The 19,563-nt window shown below is 42.8% G+C and overlaps 1 protein-coding gene across 1 annotated transcript in view; it reads right to left on the bottom strand.

Moving 5' to 3' along the window:
* Nucleotides 1-19,563, bottom strand: part of LOC134541578 (uncharacterized) — a 74,480-nt gene that overhangs the window by 27,816 nt on the left and 27,101 nt on the right. Inside the window, exon 2 of the mRNA XM_063385104.1 lies at nucleotides 17,170-17,344. Coding sequence (XP_063241174.1) covers nucleotides 17,170-17,329 — 160 coding nt within the window. The 5' untranslated portion in view covers nucleotides 17,330-17,344. The remainder of the gene's footprint in view (nucleotides 1-17,169; nucleotides 17,345-19,563) is intronic.

Genomic DNA, 19,563 nt, shown 5'->3' with positions numbered 1-19,563 from the left:
CCTTTTACTCCCAAGTATTTGTAGGGAGTCCCTAAATTTTCTTTGTTTACTTCTAGTGTCGCCTCTGTTGTTGACTTTTATAGTTATTAATTGAGGGCCTCAGTAATCAAAGCTTCCAAATCTTTTAACCTTATTATTTAATTATTCTTTAGACACTTGGGGTATTACAAAATGGTAGCAGAGCGTGGTTTCGATCCACGGACCTCTGGGTTATGTGCCGTGTATTAAGTATTTAGGCACGTTTATTTAGAATTTTGTAATCTGAAATATTTTGGAAATATTATTTTTTTTTCTCTCATCTTATTTTCTTTACGGCCAGGCCCTCAGCCTCTGTTCTCAGAGGCGCGCTGTTTTTCTTTCCCAGCCTCATGCTAGGCTAGCATTCTGGCTAATATTTCTCCCGCCTCCAGGCACGTCGGAGACGGTAACTTTATTTCTTCGTGGGTCTCCTTTTGCTAAGAGCAGCTTGTGAAGCAGTGCTGAGCCCTGCTAACTCTGTCACGAATCGGTATAAGGTTCACTAGCAGCAAGACACGACAGGAGGATCCCGTGGGCCTTGTGTCCCACAGACCATGCGTTTTTTGAAGCCACCCCCCGCCTGCTCACCCACCCTCTCTTCTCAGAAGTGGCTAGGAGCGACGACCGCTCGAGTGCGTTAACCGAAGTCAAGGCCATCTCAGGCTTGACAGCCGCAGTTACGATTCTGCACCTTAACGACACCTAGCGACGGCTGTGGTAACTAATGCCACTTGTGAGGCGTCGGCAGCGCCGACACTACCGCGCTCGCGCGGAGGTAACGACAACCTCTCTCCCCTCCTTATGTCTCAGGCCGCTATGTGGCACCACTGGTTACTCCATTAACCCCCTAGCTTGACACTCTCGTCGGTCACTAGTCGATTTATTAGTACTTCCTCTCGCCACCAAAAGAGAGCGCCTCAGTCGCGCAGTCACTCCAGTAAGATCTAATTTTTTTATGCCGGACACCTTCGGGTGGACTCGGTAATTTTCGGCTCAGAGCCTACCCCCCCTCCCATTCTCTAGAGACCCCGCGCTTATGATATTCAGGTGATATCCCGCTCTGAACGGACTTCGGTGCGCGCCTCCGGACTGACTGGTACCGTTTGTATTTGCGATCTTCTGCGAATCATCGACATCGTATATTATGTAGTCTTCTCAGACTAAAGGGATGGAGTCCCTAGCTAAAATTATTAACCAGTCAGTAGTTTAGTTGAAAGTAGAGAAACTTAGTATTTTTATATAAATTATTTTTTTTTAATTATTCATGATGACTTCCGTGGCTACCGCGAATCGTGGTTCGAGTTTGCGGAGACGAGACACCCTATCCTGAGCGCCAGGACCAACACCCTGTTTTGGTAAGTCTTGACGTCATCCCCCCCTTTAATTTTCCCTCTATTGGCCTTTTGCGCCATTTAAGTATACTGTCTGGAAACAGGTCTAATTCTTTGGAATTTGGACTTTTGTTTCAGACAGGGTTCCAAGTTTGGGGCAACCAAAATCCTCTGCCAGAACCTCTGGAGTCGGTTCCTGCGCAGAATCCAACATCATTAGGCCTACTACCTTGATCACCGTCTACCTACAGTCCCGGGTGATACCCGCATAATTCTATCTTTTTATTCACGAACCCAAGATTAGTGTAACCCAGTTAAGACAGCGGACAGTAAAAGGCAGTTCGAGGAGAAGAAATTTATATTATGTTTTGGAAGGACTATATGTACAATCTTTAAAGTTAACAATGTTAATTTCATTCTTGTTTTTAAATATTTTAATTTTTGTTATTCATTCAGGGCTGGCCCTATCGTAAAGAACGTTAAGGAATATCATATAATAAGTGTAATTGTGAGTTATGTAAATAAGATCACTTATCAATGAAAAACAGTCTTTACTAAGGAAAATTTAATCTATCAAAAAAAAGAACAATGATTAATAAAATAAGGAAGTCTATAGACGTAACAGTTGTTTTTATTTATTTAATATATAATAACGATCCTTTTACTCCCAAGTATTTGTAGGGAGTCCCTAAATTTTCTTTGTTTACTCCTAGTGTCGCCTCTGTTGTTGACTTATAGTTATTAATTGAGGGCCTCAGTAATCAAAGCTTCCAAATCTTTTAACCTTATTATTTAATTATTCTTTATGACACTAGGGGTATTACAAAATGGTAGCAGAGCATGGTTACGTCTATATGCATACCTAATTTGAAAGGTCATACCTAAAATTAAAATTTAAAAAAAAAAAAAAATTGAATAAAAAAATTTTTTATATTTTTTTTGTCACTTAGGATCTTTTTGTAGTAAGTAATTTGTGAACTGTCCGCTGATACACGTAGTAGCTAAATTGACCCTTGAATTTTAAAATTATCATAAGTTTTGCTGCACTTTGGTCTCTGTGTTTACATCTGAGCGCGAGCCGAGAGGCAGCTGGCTGCCCACCCTCGCGCGTGGCTTATCAACAGAGACGTGTCCGCTGGACAAGATACCCCCCCCCCCACACTCCCCTTGTTAAAGGCGCTGCGCGCCAAGGTCAGTCCTGCCGGCTGACGTGACGTTCCTTGTAGGTACCCTGTTGTGCAAGCTAACCTGACAGCTTGTTACACCCGAGTACACTGTTCATTTCCCGACGCGGGTAGTAATAATAATAAATTATGAAGGCACATACTTCCCACGCAATAAAGCAATTGTTTTAATCATAAGCTAGATTTAAGTGTATACCTAAGTTTAAAGTTTAAGAGATAATTTTAAGAGGGTAGTGTTTTGTTTTGTGTAATACTATGAATCCGGACAGGATGATTACTCCGGAGGTATGACTAGTAGATGAACTAAGTTACGAGTTGCAGTTGCATAATTTACCAACTACTGGAAATGCGCAAGAGCTGCGAAAGAGGCTTCGAGCCGCAGTACGTGATAAGTTACCTACCTCAGTACATAATCTAAATTTAGAAATACTCGAGGAATTCAACATAGCTTGCTCCAAATTTTACGACATAGCTGCTTTCGTAAGTTATTCAGATGTGGAAGAGAATTTGCCCAATGTAAAGCGACACATTATGCGATTAGAGCATGTCACCAGACGACTGGAAAATCTTGTGGTACTTTCCGCAGATGTGCTCAATGGTGTTTATCGAACAGAGCTAAATCGTTGTTTGCAACAGACAAATGCCTTCCAAATTAAATTGAAAGCTAGGGCAGCCCAATTAGAAACTCAACAGGACCTCCGGGCCAACATTGCCCAGGCAGAAAACCTAGGAATGGAAACACTAGGAAATGTAGAGAGTGAAAATCCGGAATTTCCTCAGGAAATAAGGCAACCCGACACACAAGTATCTTTGTGCCAAACAAGGCAGGTTCCGCCCATTTCATCAACATCACAATCATTCTTCACGGTTTCAACCCCTCCCATCCCAGCAGCCACCATTCAAATTCCCTCAGGCATGCATGCTTCTACAGCTCCCATCACCAGTGTCACATTTTCCGGTAACTTGCCTGCAAATCCATATCCTTTAACACAACAAAATTTGTTTTTCCCATTCGCCACAAACCAGCCATATTTTAATCCATATTCCCAGTTTCATTCTTTATTGACATCCGGGCAAGGAACTCCAATCCCTACCATCCCCACCGCGCAAATTGCACATCCTTCACCCCCACCTCCGCCATCAACGCAGAATCAACCAGAAACAACATTACCAGTTACGCCAAGGGCGGCTGAGTATAGCTGTTATGGGAAAATTGCCCATCCAGTCGAGAGATTACTTGTTGGTTTTCCAGAAACAAGTGGTCTTGACCCAGATAAATTAATCGAATTCATAAGGCACTTACTTAAAATCAGACAGAAAGGGGGCATTCCTGACAAACAGTTGTTAGGGATAGTTTTTCCCTACACCCAACCACCACTGAGTGAAAGAACGAGTCAAGCAATAGAAAATAGTTACTCTTTTGACAAATACCACGAAGAAATTTTGAATTTTTTTATACCTGTCAGACTTTTGACAAATTACCGTTTGGAATGGTACAACAGGCTACAGCGAAGTAATGAAGCATTGCCGCACTATGTAGCATCAATCAGAGAAGCCGCAGCGGTTCTCAGATTGGGCGTATCAGAGAGCGAAATAGTTAGTTGCATAGTAGACGGACTAAATCAGGCAGAGCGCTCACGCGCTGTTTTCCAGGCTAGGCCACGGAGTTTTGTAGAACTAGATCAACTCTGTATACAGGCCATGAGTTACGAATATGCAGACACTCAGAGAAACAGGTCAGCGAAGTCCGTGGATAAGCATGATTCTCAGGCAGAAACTGCAAATAGTTTTCCATACACGAAACAACAAAAGAGCCACCCACAACAGAAAACAAACTACTACAGAAATAATAAGTATGGTTCAAACAAGAACATACAACAACAAACACCTTTCTGTAATTATTGCAAGCAAACAGGACATTACATTGAGCAATGTAACCACAAAAATTTCAAACCAAATTTCAACAAGGCAAAAAACGCGTAAGGCGGTGGCCAGGCAAATTTCTACCTGGTCCACCTAAAACTTCATCCGAGAGTAATTTTTCAGTGCATAATGTGCATACTAACGAATCACAAAAACAAAACAAAAATCAAAAAAGGCATAACACAGGAAAACAAAAACACAAGAAAAATAAACGAAAGAAATACACAGAAAAAGACAGAAAACACAAACAGAAGATTATGACACAGCAAATTAATCATAAAGATAATTCTGAGAAATTCACAAGAATTTGCAAAACATGTGTTAGCCTGACTAACAAGGGAAAACGTAAGTGTCACAACATTTTCGGTCACGTCCGAACTGTAGTACCATACACTAAAGCAATGTTTGGCAAAAATCAAATTATTGGTCTGATTGATACAGGAGCTACTCGTAGTTTTATTTCAGGCGATTTGTTTAGGGAATTACAGAAGAACAAGCAGGTTCTGAAAACAGAAGTCGCGGATGTGCGCTGTTTTACTGCAGCGGACGAACCAATTAGTATATCCAAAGTGGCTATAGTGAAAATCAGGATAGAATTATTCACTTGGAATTTCCCTTTTCTTGTGGCAGAAAACTTAGCCACGCAGCTTATTCTAGGCTCCGACTTCATCGCTAAAACAGGTATTTTAATTGATCTACAAGCGGGAAGTTTTGTATTTAAATTTAATAAAAATCTTGTCATATCATTCGTGGAACCTGAAAATAAAAGGTTAGGACAAATTACTAATGTTTCTACCAACACTGACGAGAGAAATTCTTTGTCCCTGGATCATCTCGAGCCCGGTAAACAAGTTGCTATTCGAGATTTGTGTAATGAATTTTCAGATGTGCTAACTAAGAAATTAGGTCGAACTAACCTAATTGAATATCAAATTGAATTGACTGATACCACGCCAGTCAAAAGTCATCCTTATCAACTTTTAGGTCCCAAAATGGAATTTATGAGAAAACACGTACAGAAAATGTTAGATAATAAGGTAATAGAACCTTCTAATTCTCCTTTCAGTTCACCTGCATTTCTAGTACCCAAGGGCACGGAACAACGTTTAGTCACTGATTATCGAAAACTGAACAAACAGATTAAAATACCGCAAACACCCCTCCCAGATTTGAACTCGGCCTTTCATTGGTTTAGTAAGGCCAGGTATTTCAGTGTGTTCGATCTCAATTCGGCGTACCATCAGATCCCACTCACGCAAGACTCAAAACCTATTACCGCATTTTGCGTACCTTGGAATCTTTACCAGTATAATGTGGTACCTTTTGGCTTGGCCACAGGTGCTCAAGTACTCACACGACTTCTTGAACAAGTAGTAGGAGATTTTAAATTTAAATTTGTTTACAATTATTTGGATGATCTTGTAATTTATTCAGAAAGTTTTGAGGAACACATCCAGCATCTGACTCTTGTCCTTGAAAGACTGCGCAAGGCAGGCCTCACTGTAAATACAAAAAAGGTAAAATTTGCTGCTTCCGAAATATCTTTTCTTGGACATTTGGTATCACACAAAGGTGTTACAATTGATCCAGAACGAACACAGGCGATCAGGGAATTCAAACCACCTAAAGACACAAAGGGCATAGCTCGTTTTATTGGCATGGCTAATTTTTATGCCAAATACATACCAAATTTCGCCGAGCATGCGGCACCTTTAAATGCATTACGTAAGAAAAATACACAATATATTTGGGGTCCTGAACAAGACAAGGCATTTAATTTTGTTACGCAGGTCGGTACTGCGTAACGAGGAAACTCGCCCCTGCGGGCTAGTGGGATACCACCCGCCATACACTGCACGGACTCGGCGCGCGAATTTCAATTGATGCGCGTTGGATAGCAGATCCTCGGGTCCACTCGTGCCGAATCGCCTTTGATCGGAGCACGTGGACGTGGTCGGAAGTTTCCGAGCCGCGTTTCCGATTCAGGATGTCCAGAATATTCCTCGCTGTTTTAGTATGGAGCGCAGCGAGTATATAAGCAGGCTGCTAGCACGAGTTCCACAGAGTCTTCTCTCAACCGGCTGCGTGAATAAGGCGGTGACCACGACCCACACCTTCGATCATCGACGCCGAAAGGCTGCCCGCTGAGGTCTTCAAGCTGCGCACGGATCCCGAAAAAGGCGGTAAGAGAGGCCGCAAATTATACAAGTCAGTTACGGACTTGGTAATAATTCAGTGGTAGCCCAGTAACAATTTGCAAGTTGGCACGGGACTTTGGAAGTAAAAAGTATGTGTCGGACTTTGCAGTAAAATGACCAAGGGGAACATAGAAAATTCCGCCGAGGGTCATGAAGTGGTTTGCGACTAGGAGCATAACAGAGTTCTGCTCAGCAATACTTTAAAAAAAAAAAAAAATTTTCTCGTTCTATTAATACGGTGAAAATAAAAGGTGCTACTACTTGATTAAAACGTTAAGGGCATAGTGCAGTGACATTAGCGGGACTATCAGTCGTGGCGTTTAAGACTACCTATGAACATAAACAAGGAGGTAAATTTTTAATGAAAAACTGTTTTAAAATAATTTCAAGCAACAGCATGTTAGGTGATGTGTCTCCAATTCTCTGCACTACTATAGTGTTCGTTTTATTACCAAATAGTGTGAATTAAGAGCCGGCGAAAATGTGCAAGTATCAGGGAATCAGCACGGCGGCAGAGGTAGAATAAAGAAATTCGCTCCGTCGATGGTTTCCGGTCCGACTGGGGTGATCAGGTCAAGGATCAACGGAAATAAAAAAACACTCGCCGCTATCACTTAAACGACACTGAAGATTTTAGCCAATTTTATTTGGGGAGAAGTGTTGAAATTTAAATTGTGTTAGAAATATCTCGTTCCTAAGTCTCTGGTACTGTTAAAACAATGTCTAAATTTGATCTGTAAGTGAAGGTTTAAGTATTTTGTATTAAAAAGAATTTGTAATTATAACTAAAAGAAAAGGGTCCAGTTAGAATTATTTATTGAGGAATAATTCGTGTGGTTATGAGAAAATGTTTAAAAAGTAGTGAATGGTACGTAATTTTGTATAAATTTATTTCAGGTGTTTTGTTGGTAATCGCTGGAACATGAATTGTAGCAGTAATGTGTAACAGCCAACATAATAAGAAAATTTATATTAATGTATGAGGATTATATGTGTTTGTATAATGTGTGAATAAATCTCTGTACATGCCGTACTAAATATGTGTTATACATTGCTCTGTGTTTCCTTAAGCTCTTGTTGCCATTCTAATTTCCAACGACTAGGTAACAATTTCTTGAAAGAAGCTATAGCGAATCCACCTGTTCTGCGCATGGCAGATTTTAGTAAACCCTTTATTTTACAAACAGACTCCTCAAGTGTTGCTATAGGGGCGGTGTTGTCTCAGGAAATAGATGGCGCTAGGCAACCCATTGCCTTTGACTCACGTACATTAACTTTTCAGGAACGGAAAGCATCTTCAGTGTATGAATTGGAATGTTTAGCAGTAGTTTTTGGTATTGATAAATTCCGACAGTTTCTGGAACATAGGGAATTTCTATTGGAAACTGATAATCAGGCACTCGCTTGGCTGTTAGCTCACCCTAAACAATTAGGAAAACTTGGAAGGTGGATCACCAAAATTTCTTCTCTCAAATTTAATATTCAACATATTCGCGGTACTCAAAACATTGTGGCTGACACACTTTCTCGAATGTTCGAGAACCCCTCCGAAACAATATCTCAGGAGGAACCTCAGATTTCGTGTCAGGCACTCCTAACCGATTTCCCCTTAGCTTTTCAGGACATACAAACACATCAACAAGCCGACCCATATTTGGCAAAAATAATTGAACAAGTTAAAGCGGGTACAGCTCCGAAATTTTATAAGTTAGCTAAAGGTCTCCTACAAAAACGTACACAACAGTCAAGGCACTTTAAAATTGTTCTTCCACAAAATCTGCGTGATATGATTTTCACATATTACCATAGTTCACCTCTCGGTGCCCATTTAGGTATTTATAAAACCATTCAAGGTATCCGACGCCATTTTATTTGGGAAGGAATGCACCGGGACATTACACAGCGAGTTAAGTTATGTAAGCTATGTGCACTAAGTAAACCTGCACAAAATACACAGTACGGTTTTCTTGCCTCAGAAGTAGCTGAAAGACCTATGCAAAAACTTTTTATTGATTTTGTAGGGCCATTTCCTCGATCCAAATCCGGACACTCTATGCTTCTTGTGGGCATAGATGCTTTTTCGAAATTTGTTTGGCTTATTCCACTCCGTAAGGCTACAGCTGACACCACTGTGCGTGCATTACAAAATCATATTTTTAAAACTTCAGGATTACCGAACATAATTGTATCCGACAACGGAACACAGTTTACATCCAGAACTTTCAAGAACATGTGTTTCTCGCATGGTATACAGCATGTGACGACATCGCCATACTACCCTAAACCCTCGCACGTGGAGAGATTTAACAGATATCTTCGTTCGGCGCTCATAGCGTTCCACGCGAATGCGCAGGAAAGATGGGACAGTAATTTGGTGTGGTTACAGATGGCATTTAATTATGCCCGACATGAAGGACACAAATCCACCCCATTTGAGATTATGTTTACTTATAAGCCCAACACACCACTTTCCAATCTTTGGTCTCTCGAAGACCTACTGCCGGATGATCCCAAGGACATCGCGGAGATTTGGAGAAAGGCGCGTAGGAATTTAAATTTGGCTCACCAAACAAGTCAGAGAAGGTACAATAAGTACCGCTCCCCTAACCCATACAGGGTAGGTGACACGGTAATGTGCAAAGCACATCCGCAGAGTAAGGCCATCGATAAGCGATCGGCCAAGTTATCGTATCGCTGGACTGGACCATTACAGATCCAACGGTTTCTAACCCCAGTGACTGTGAGTCTAGCCGACCCCAGTTCCGGAGAGTATGTGACACGAGCGCACATCTCCCACCTTAAGAAAGCGCATCCGAATTTAAAATAGGAGCGATTACTTTCTCTAAGCCTTGGCATGCCATACAGTTATATATATTTAAGACTCAATAAGGAGTTTAACTGAAGAATACAAAACCTAGGTAGTAACATTAAGTAACAATAAAAATCCATGGTACTAGTTTGTAAGAAAATTTTATATAAGGTGTTAGTTTAAGTGGCCACTTAAGTTAATAATTTTAATTAAGTTAATGAATTTAATCATGTTAGTCATTAAAATGTGCACATTAGTTCATAAGAGTGTTTAATATTTTTTTGTGTTTTAGCATGTAAGTAGTAGGATACAGGCGAACCTGGTAACTCGTCCTACTGAAGTTTTTGGTTTCTTGTTTTTGCTTTCCCCTAAGCTCCGCTTTAACGCGGGGGAGTATGTGCCGTGTATTAAGTATTTAGGCACGTTTATTTAAAATTTTGTAATCTGAAATATTTTGGAAATATTATTTTTTTTTCTCTCATCTTATTTTCTTTACGGCCAGGCCCTCAGCCTCTGTTCTCAGAGGCGAGCTGTTTTTCTTTCCCAGCCTCATGCTAGGCTAGCATTCTGGCTAATATTTCTCCCGCCTCCAGGCACGTCGGAGACGGTAACTTTATTTCTTCGCGGGTCTCCTTTTGCTAAGAGCAGCTTGTGAAGCAGTGCTGAGCCCTGCTAACTCTGTCACGAATCGGTATAAGGTTCACTAGCAGCAAGACACGACAGGAGGATCCCGTGGGCCTTGTGTCCCACAGACCATGCGTTTTTTGAAGCCACCCCCCGCCTGCTCACCCACCCTCTCTTCCCAGAAGTGGCTAGGAGCGACGACCGCTCGAGTGCGTTAACCGAAGTCAAGGCCATCTCAGGCTTGACAGCCGCAGTTACGATTCTGCACCTTAACGACACCTAGCGACGGCTGTGGTAACTAATGCCACTTGTGAGGCGTCGGCAGCGCCGACACTACCGCGCTCGCGCGGAGGTAACGACAACCTCTCTCCCCTCCTTATGTCTCAGGCCGCTAGGTGGCACCACTGGTTACTCCATTAACCCCCTAGCTTGACACTCTCGTCGGTCACTAGTCGATTTATTAGTACTTCCTCTCGCCACCAAAAGAGAGCGCCTCAGTCGCGCAGTCACTCCAGTAAGATCTAATTTTTTTATGCCGGACACCTTCGGGTGGACTCGGTAATTTTCGGCTCAGAGCCTACCCCCCCTCCCATTCTCTAGAGACCCCGCGCTTATGATATTCAGGTGATATCCCGCTCTGAACGGACTTCGGTGCGCGCCTCCGGACTGACTGGTACCGTTTGTATCTGCGATCTTCTGCGAATCATCGACATCGTATATTATGTAGTCTTCTCAGACTAAAGGGATGGAGTCCCTAGCTAAAATTATTAACCAGTCAGTAGTTTAGTTGAAAGTAGAGAAACTTAGTATTTTTATATAAATTATTTTTTTTTAATTATTCATGATGACTTCCGTGGCTACCGCGAATCGTGGTTCGAGTTTGCGGAGACGAGACGCCCTCTCCTGAGCGCCAGGACCAACACCCTGTTTTGGTAAGTCTTGACGTCATCCCCCCCTTTAATTTTCCCTCTATTGGCCTTTTGCGCCATTTAAGTATACTGTCTGGAAACAGGTCTAATTCTTTGGAATTTGGACTTTTGTTTCAGACAGGGTTCCAAGTTTGGGGCAACCAAAATCCTCTGCCAGAACCTCTGGAGTCGGTTCCTGCGCAGAATCCAACATCATTAGGCCTACTACCTTGATCACCGTCTACCTACAGTCCCGGGTGATACCCGCATAATTCTATCTTTTTATTCACGAACCCAAGATTAGTGTAACCCAGTTAAGACAGCGGACAGTAAAAGGCAGTTCGAGGAGAAGAAATTTATATTATGTTTTGGAAGGACTATATGTACAATCTTTAAAGTTAACAATGTTAATTTCATTCTTGTTTTTAAATATTTTAATTTTTGTTATTCATTCAGGGCTGGCCCTATCGTAAATAATGTTAAGGAATATCATATAATAAGTGTAATTGTGAGTTATGTAAATAAGATCACTTATCAATGAAAAACAGTCTTTACTAAGGAAAATTTAATCTATCAAAAAAAAGAACAATGATTAATAAAATAAGGAAGTCTATAGACGTAACAGTTGTTTTTATTTATTTAATATATAATAACGATCCTTTTACTCCCAAGTATTAGTAGGGAGTCCCTAAATTTTCTTTGTTAACTTCTAGTGTCGCCTCTGTTGTTGACTTTTATAGTTATTAATTGAGGGCCTCAGTAATCAAAGCTTCCAAATCTTTTAACCTTATTATTTAATTATTCTTTAGACACTTGGGGTATTACAAAATGGTAGCAGAGCATGGTTTCGATCCACGGACCTCTGGGTTATGGGCCCAGCACGCTTCCACGCTCTGCCACCACAATTTGTAACGCCCCTCGTGCCCTTGATTTTTAGTGTTATAACACCTCTTAAAAGTCCTAGGAAACAGCTGAGCAACAAGCTACAAAATTCACATAAAATTCGAACATCACCAGAGGTGGCACGAGGCGGGGAACAAAATAATTTAGAAACTCCCTACAAACAATCCATTTGGGAGTCAGTGGATCGGTAGAAATATACATATAGGTACTCAATTAAATAAAAACAACAAAATAAGTCATGTGATCTATAAGCTTCCTGGTTTATTTATATTAATATTCTTTTATGTAGTGCATAATCTTTCTTTAAATAGATTTTACCAGAAAAGATCAAGGCAGATTAACCATCGATCAACTAATTAGCATTTTAACATCTTAGCAATCATTAATGAAGAAAACATGAACACAATTTATAGTGCTAGCGAGTCCGGACCGCGAATCTAGCGAAAATTTAACAAGGTTCTAGCCATAGTGAAATGTTTACAAAAATAGTTAGAATATATTGCCTTGGTTTTGAATCTTATGCAAAAAAATTACAATATCACCATGTCCAATAAGGGTTAATTCTTCTTGAGTCATAATTACTGAAGATATAACTTTACATAGTTCACAAAAACTTCTCCCCTGTACACTGGCACACCAAGATTAATGAAATTTTGTCGTTCAGAACTCACGACCAGGTAAAATTTGGCGGGAAGAGCAGAATAAATTTTGTTGGGGTTCACTCAATTGATTTTCAATCACGACCATTTGTGGAGGGGTGACTCTCGGATGACGGGGGTGTTTCTTCAATCGGTAGGTATCTCTTGCACCCTGCCTGCAACAAGGTCCAATATCGACAGAGATTAGACCAAGTAGCAGACAGACCATCAATCAGGCAAAAGCCCGCTAAAAGGGAGCGAATTGGGGGAAATATTGAATGCAAAAGACTCACCGAAGCAGGGTGATGACAGATGATTCCATTCATGTTGCGCGATCGCCAGTTAGGACGCGCATCGCGGAGATGTCGCGGAAGCACAACTAAAACGTAGCTATTCGGGTTGGCTGACTAACTAACAGAAGACAAAGAAAGTTTTAGGGAAAAATTCCCTCGGCCAAGACGATTACATCCTATAGCGCAGAAGAAGGCAGATCTGCACGCGATTTATTATTCAAGAAGCAGATCGACAGAGACGCCGATGTAGTCAGCCCAACAGCCCGCGCATTAATCCATCATGGCGGCTAGATCGTCTAAAAAAAAAGGATGCTGGGACCCGGTAGGCCGAAAAAGGGGGGGGGGGGGGGGAGATATGGCTCAGCGCCGAAAGGAGCCGAAGACGTCCGAGGCAAGGTAAAACGAAGGTCTAGTGCTTGGTAAAAACCTCTATAGCCGTCGAGCGCCGCGCGCTCTATAGAGGCGCAGTTGAACTAAGTTTAACTTCAACTCGCAAATCTCGCGCTAGGTGACTTGCAACCAGCATTGGGCTAAAGGGGTGGGGGACAAGTGTGCTCTCTGGCGGCCAAAGAAAAGAGAGAGGGAGAGACTTATGGACACGGCCACTAGTGTGTGCCGAAAACCAGGGAAAGAGAACTAGGATAAAAAAGGTTTGATATGAGTGTACAGAAGTCTGACAAAAATTAAATAAGAATAAAAATGTAAAAAATTTAAAAATGAAAATTTGAGCCTGAAAATTAAAATCTGTGCCAATCATACCAATAAACGGCACACTGCTCTATTGCCTGCGGCGGCGGACCAATGTGGTCACGGGCCACACCCCTGCTGAACTGCTTCATGGGCAGAATCTCGCCCGACCAGGGGAGCTCCGGGTCCCAGAAGCAGCAGGAGTTGTCACCCGTCCCCCTGTCACTGACTTCAGAGAAGAGGCACGGCAACACCAGGCTCGATTCCTAGCCACGCGCACTCCACAATCACCAAATCCACCGACGCCATTGGAGCCCGGGCAAATGGTGTATGTCCGGTGTCACCACTTGTCGTCTAGCAGCAAGCGCTACTGCACAGGTCTGAGCCCCAAATGGGCCGCCCCCGGGAGGTACTGCAACGTCTAGGGCCCACTTCTTACTTGATCCGACTCCCGAACGGTAGGTCGACAAAGATCCACCGGGATGATTTGCGTCTCGTCCCACCCACAGGCACCCCAACTGTCCCAGCGGGGGACAGGGACAGTGGAATTGACCAGCATACATCCACTGCTCACCCCACATCCCCAGCAGCTCAACACCCAAGCACTTCTTGTCCCACTTCCCCATCAGACCAACACCCAACAATCATTCGTCCCACATCACCATCAGATCAACACCTAACCACCACTCATACCACGTCCCCATCAGACCAACACCCATCTACCGCTCACCCTGTGTTCCGTTCGAGAGGCGCAACTTTGAGCGAGCTCGAGAGCCTGATGGATCGGCTCGTCCCAGAGGGACTGTCCGTAGAACTTTACGATGGGGACGACCCAACCCTGCTCAACCCTGTGTCGGATCCGCAGATCATATTCCCTAATGGAATAGACGACGACTGTCGATCCAGATCGCCAGGATGGCCCGGCTGGGATCAACCACGCTGCCAATTGGATGCAAGCCATGACAGTTCAATGTTCAGGATGAACATGGAGGAGCCAGAGCAATCCGAAGCCGGACCATCTCAGGAAGGGCGTCTATGCAACACGCGGCAAGTCACAGTGGAATAGGGCTGCGAAAACAGCCCCAGGGCAACAACAGTTACACCCAGCGGCCTAACGGGAGACAGGGATGAAGTCGAACCGCAACGGGAGAGTCAAGGGGAGTCCAGTATCCCGGGGGAAGCCCGACACGAGGGACTGAGGCGCTCTACCCGAGCCCGTGTAGCCCCACGATACCTGGTGGACTACGAGTGAGAAAACCCACATGAGGAGACCAACCGTGCGCCACACCCCGATGTACCATGTCTTCATGTAATGACCCTCCTCCCTTTGGATGCCCGGTCCATTCTCCTCATCATTGCCAGCCAAACCCCGAGCACAGAACCCTCCAGATACATTCCGAACATTGGTGGGGAACAGGCCCCGAGACAATGTGTGTGACATGGGGCTTCGAGAGGCATAACGGCCTCAGTGAAGGGGGGCATTTGACGTCGTTCCAAGTGCTCCCTTCGCTCGCACAGGTCGTTATGTTCCCTCGTCGCCTCACCAGGGTGAAGGGGGTAGTTCGGGGCTTGAGGAGTCCTGCTGCGCTTGGGACGTTTTTGCGGGAAGCCGGCTCCGGGTGACGCGCAGCGATGCGGAACGCGGCAGTCGAGCTTCAGACCTGGACCAGGCAAGTTGTGTGTCGCGCCTCGCAAGTGAACAGTTCCGCCGGTAATTGAGCAGCTCCGCCCGCACGGGGCCACCACCTCTACCGATCCAGCTCCCTGCCAGCCACGTGGCGACGTCACGACCCCGAGGATCTCCACGCTACCTGTGAACTGGCCCACAGGGTCTAAACTTAGGCTAGTTGGTGCCCTCAGCGACGGCAACATCGTAGCAGGGACCGGTAGGACGACAGTATATAGCTAATTTTTAGAGCCAGTGAAATTTATCATACTTGTGTACAGTGAAAAAATAAGTTGTTTCTTTGACTGTGTAAATAATATATAGTATAAATGTACTTTTAGGTATAACATTGAAGTGGTCGGTGCGCTGTGATTGAACTTCGCGCCGTGCGGCGGGCTTTGGCACTCCTTCCCTTCCTCCTTTTCCCCCCTCCCTGCGTCTAGTGCTGTGCTTGACTTCCCCTCTTGAGGTGTCCGCGCATGCGTGTGGCGCCCTCTGTTTTACTTAAAACTGCATGTATTGCCTTGAAGGTTCTTCTTGTTCGTTAGCTCTCATGTAGATAGATCGTGATAACCAGTCGGTGCTGGTTTCGCACTGAATTAAGCATGTAGGTCAGATAGTTGATTGTAGAGAGAGTGTGACAGCGGGGAGACTGCACGTAAGTGTTTGTAAGGTGGTGACCCTTACAGTCATGTAACTCGTAATAGCTAAACTCTAAATTGTTTATTCGGCCATCACCTTCTAAATTCCATTTGGCATTTTTACCCTATTCGTTTTTTTGATTAATTGCTCTCTTTGCTACGTGTAGTTTGTCTGACGTTTCTCCCCGTTATGTCTTCACTCTTCATTAGGACTTGTCTTTCGCTTTTACGTAATGTAATGTGTTAATTTGCTACATTTGGTGGGTTTTCTTTTGATGTCATGCTTTAAAGTAATTTTCATACTGCCTAGTGTAGGTTAGGCCGCGGTCGCCTGCATGTCCATTTACGGGTTTTGTATTGTCTAATGAGGCATTAGTCTGTGCTAACGACATTCTTGGTCGCTGTGTGTTAACGTTAATTTAACTATAAAGTATTCTTTAATATCCAATACTATCCAATACTATCTGTCTAAAGTAAATACTAAAGTATTAGTAATATAAAAATATGTTCATGTATTATGCCGTGATATTTGTACTAGTGCTTTTCTTGCTAATTAATCAGTATTAATTTATATGTGAAAGAATGGTGTAATTGTATGAGGATTTACATGAGGCTTTTGCCCAGGATTAAACGAAATGAGTTAATTTAAATAGTTGCTAATTTAACCTTTGCATCTATCCTTGGCTATAATTAATTGGAATACCCTTTTGAACACTGTTTACTCAGCTCATATTATTGTATTAATTTTTAAGGATTGTGTTACACGCAGTTGAAGGTTCTCGTGAAAGTACTTCACCGGTTGACACTTTCCTATGAAGCTCATGGAAGCCTTCAACATCAAAACCAAGACATTGAGCCAAAAAAAGACTCCAAAAATAATATGAAAGTTTTTTTTTTTAATTTTCCTTTTATCCAGTACATGTTTTAAATAATTCCTTATAGGAACTTTATGTATGCCAAATAGATTAGGCAAAATAGCACAGAGTTCTGGAATGTCTTACTGTAAATAACCACACCTGTAAAGTGAAAAATTTGTGACTAATAAAAACATATTGAATTTGAATTTGACCTGATTTCCGACAAGGAGTTTAATTGAAATGTCCACATGTATGCGAGTGTGGCACAGTGGCGTAGCAGGCGGGTGGCAGGGATGTCCCCCGCCAGGGGCGCCATAGCAGGGGGGGGGGGGGGTGGGCGCTGTCGCGACGGTTTCGCGGTTACTGAACTCTGCCCCCCCCCCCCCTGTTTTAAACCAGAAGGGGCCGCCATTTTCAAGTCTGGCCAGGGGCGCCAGTCACCTCAGCTACGCCACTGGTGTGGCAGGACGAGGCCAGCGCCGTACTCACACGCGGAGCGGCAGTCGGGCACGGACCGCGCCGCCTGGGGCGCCAGCTGGGGCGCCCCGCCCTCGTCGCAGCGCATCGGCACCGACACCGAGCAGATGTAGCGGCCCGACAGGTCCTCCAGCACGACCTCCTGCATCCACGTGGCCTGCGGAGCCGTCATGGCGGGGCTCGGCACCTGCGGGCAGTCCCGGCCGTGGAGCGACTCAAGTGTTCCAACCCACTCATTCACAATAGCCACAGACCTGCAGAATTCGCGGATTCATTCGGTAATAGGCCAGAATTCAAACACATACATACCTCTTAGATAATTATGCTATTGGCTTACTGGTCATTTGGACGTACACTATCTCAACCAGTTATAAACCCTCAACCAAAGAAGGATCTAATCACAGAAAAACCATCTGAGACGACTTACAAGTCGGCAGCCAATGAAATTGTTTTTTTTGCTCGAGTGTACAGGGGTACGTGCAGTCTATCCTGAAGGCCATCGAAACCGCGAATTTTGCAGGTCTCTAACAATAGCTAGAGACCTGAAAAAATTCGCGGATTCATTTCGTGGGATGCTCCAGTTCAAATAATTTATACCTTAGTGCTGCTTCCGCCATTGGTTCACTGTTAATCTGGAGTAATTGGGGCCAATTAGAGACCCTCACTCATAGAAGTGTCGAATCACAGGCCACCCAGTCGAGACGACTCACAAGTCAGCAGCCAATGAACAGTTGGCATTTGCCCGAGTGCGTAGAGGATAGTGGAGTCTATCCTGGAGGTCATTGAACCCGCGAAATTTTATAATCTCTAACAATAGCCCATAGGATGGGGAAGAGGTCTTGCGCATAGGAGGGAAATTAATGTATTTTATTTCTGTTACAGACGCATGGTGAAGCAGCCAATGCCGTTTGAGTACAATTTAATTTTGCGAAATTAGATAACTGGTTATTTTTATCAATCACATTGTGGCAATAAATTTTCTAGATATTAAAATTCTCGGTAGTTAATTCCTGTTTTTTTTTGTTAATTGTGCTATTACTTATGTCACAATGAAAACTATAAATAAAAACATTAATTTTTTTTTGGTAGAATAGTAAACTATAACTTTTACATAACCCGAATTAATTTAAATGTTGAAAAACTGAGCTCACAAATTGCTTGTCGTATGTCATGTGATAATCATTTGGTAATTAATATAGTTATTTACTAACACTAGCAACAAATGTTAGATACACCACAAAAATGCTGAAGAAAAAACAACCTGTAAGATTTCAATTGTGAACCCAATCTAAATTTGGGTGCACAGCAGGCCATGTGCATGACTTGTGCAATTCACAATTAAAATCTTACTTTTAATTTCAGCCAATGAAATTTTACGATGTATTCGACATTTGTTGGCAGTGTAAGCAAGTAACTATCTTAACTATCAAATGATTAACCCATGACATCTGACCAGCAATTTGTTACCATAGTTTTTCAACATATAAACAAATAAGGATTATATACATTTTTAGTTAACCATTATAATCACGACACATATTTTATTTAAAAATTTGCTAGTGACTTATTAGTAATAGCATTAATTAATTTTCAAAGCAGGAATTGCACCTGAGCAATGTAATATCTCGATTTTTTTTTTTTGCCACAATATGATTGATAAATATAAACAGTTCTCTAGTCACGCTAAAATTGCTTCCTACTCTACTCTCACTGGTTGTTACGCCGTGCGTCCGTAACATAAATAAAATATATTATTTTCTCTTCTATGCACACGACGGTCCTATGCTCAATTGTGAATCAGTAGGTTCGAAAACATGGCGCTCAAATTTTGTGCGCACGACCTACTGTTACTGTTATTTTTTTCAATTGTGAATCCAGCCTTACAGTGGAAACTGAAACCATGTTTTGCGTGACGTGTTATGCTATCTGTTGAATGGGACCATGACAACTGGAGGGAAAAAACTCTGGCGGGAGGTTCAAATACAAAGTTCAAATCCTTTATGATAATTTAACTATTTGACATCTAATTAGTAGAATACAATTACTGTGCACAAATATGAGTAGGAGATGCAGTATTTCTGGTATGCCACCCCACAAAATATGTGGCTACCAAAATAAAGTGAACTAATTTTTTTACTATTTTGTTTGCCTCATAATAACTGATGCATTACTTAACACAATCAATGTAGCTATGCTAGTAATATGTTAAGATAGCTGCTATCAAGAGGGTGGCCCAAAACTACTTCAAACACTAGGCCTCAGTCTCGGCAAACAGAGTTTCTCCCTCATAGACCTAGCGTCCTTGCGTCTGGGGAGGAAACAACATACAGCTACATTGCTTCTTAGCTCATTTCAACACTTTGCTAGTCAATCTACAGACACATCACTGTCTTAGACTGAAAATCG

This window comes from Bacillus rossius (genome assembly GCF_032445375.1).
Source record: "Bacillus rossius redtenbacheri isolate Brsri chromosome 4 unlocalized genomic scaffold, Brsri_v3 Brsri_v3_scf4_1, whole genome shotgun sequence".
Lineage (NCBI taxonomy): Eukaryota > Metazoa > Arthropoda > Insecta > Phasmatodea > Bacillidae > Bacillus > Bacillus rossius.
The sequence above is the reverse complement of the archived record's forward strand: the minus strand, read 5'-3'. Positions and strand labels throughout refer to the sequence as shown.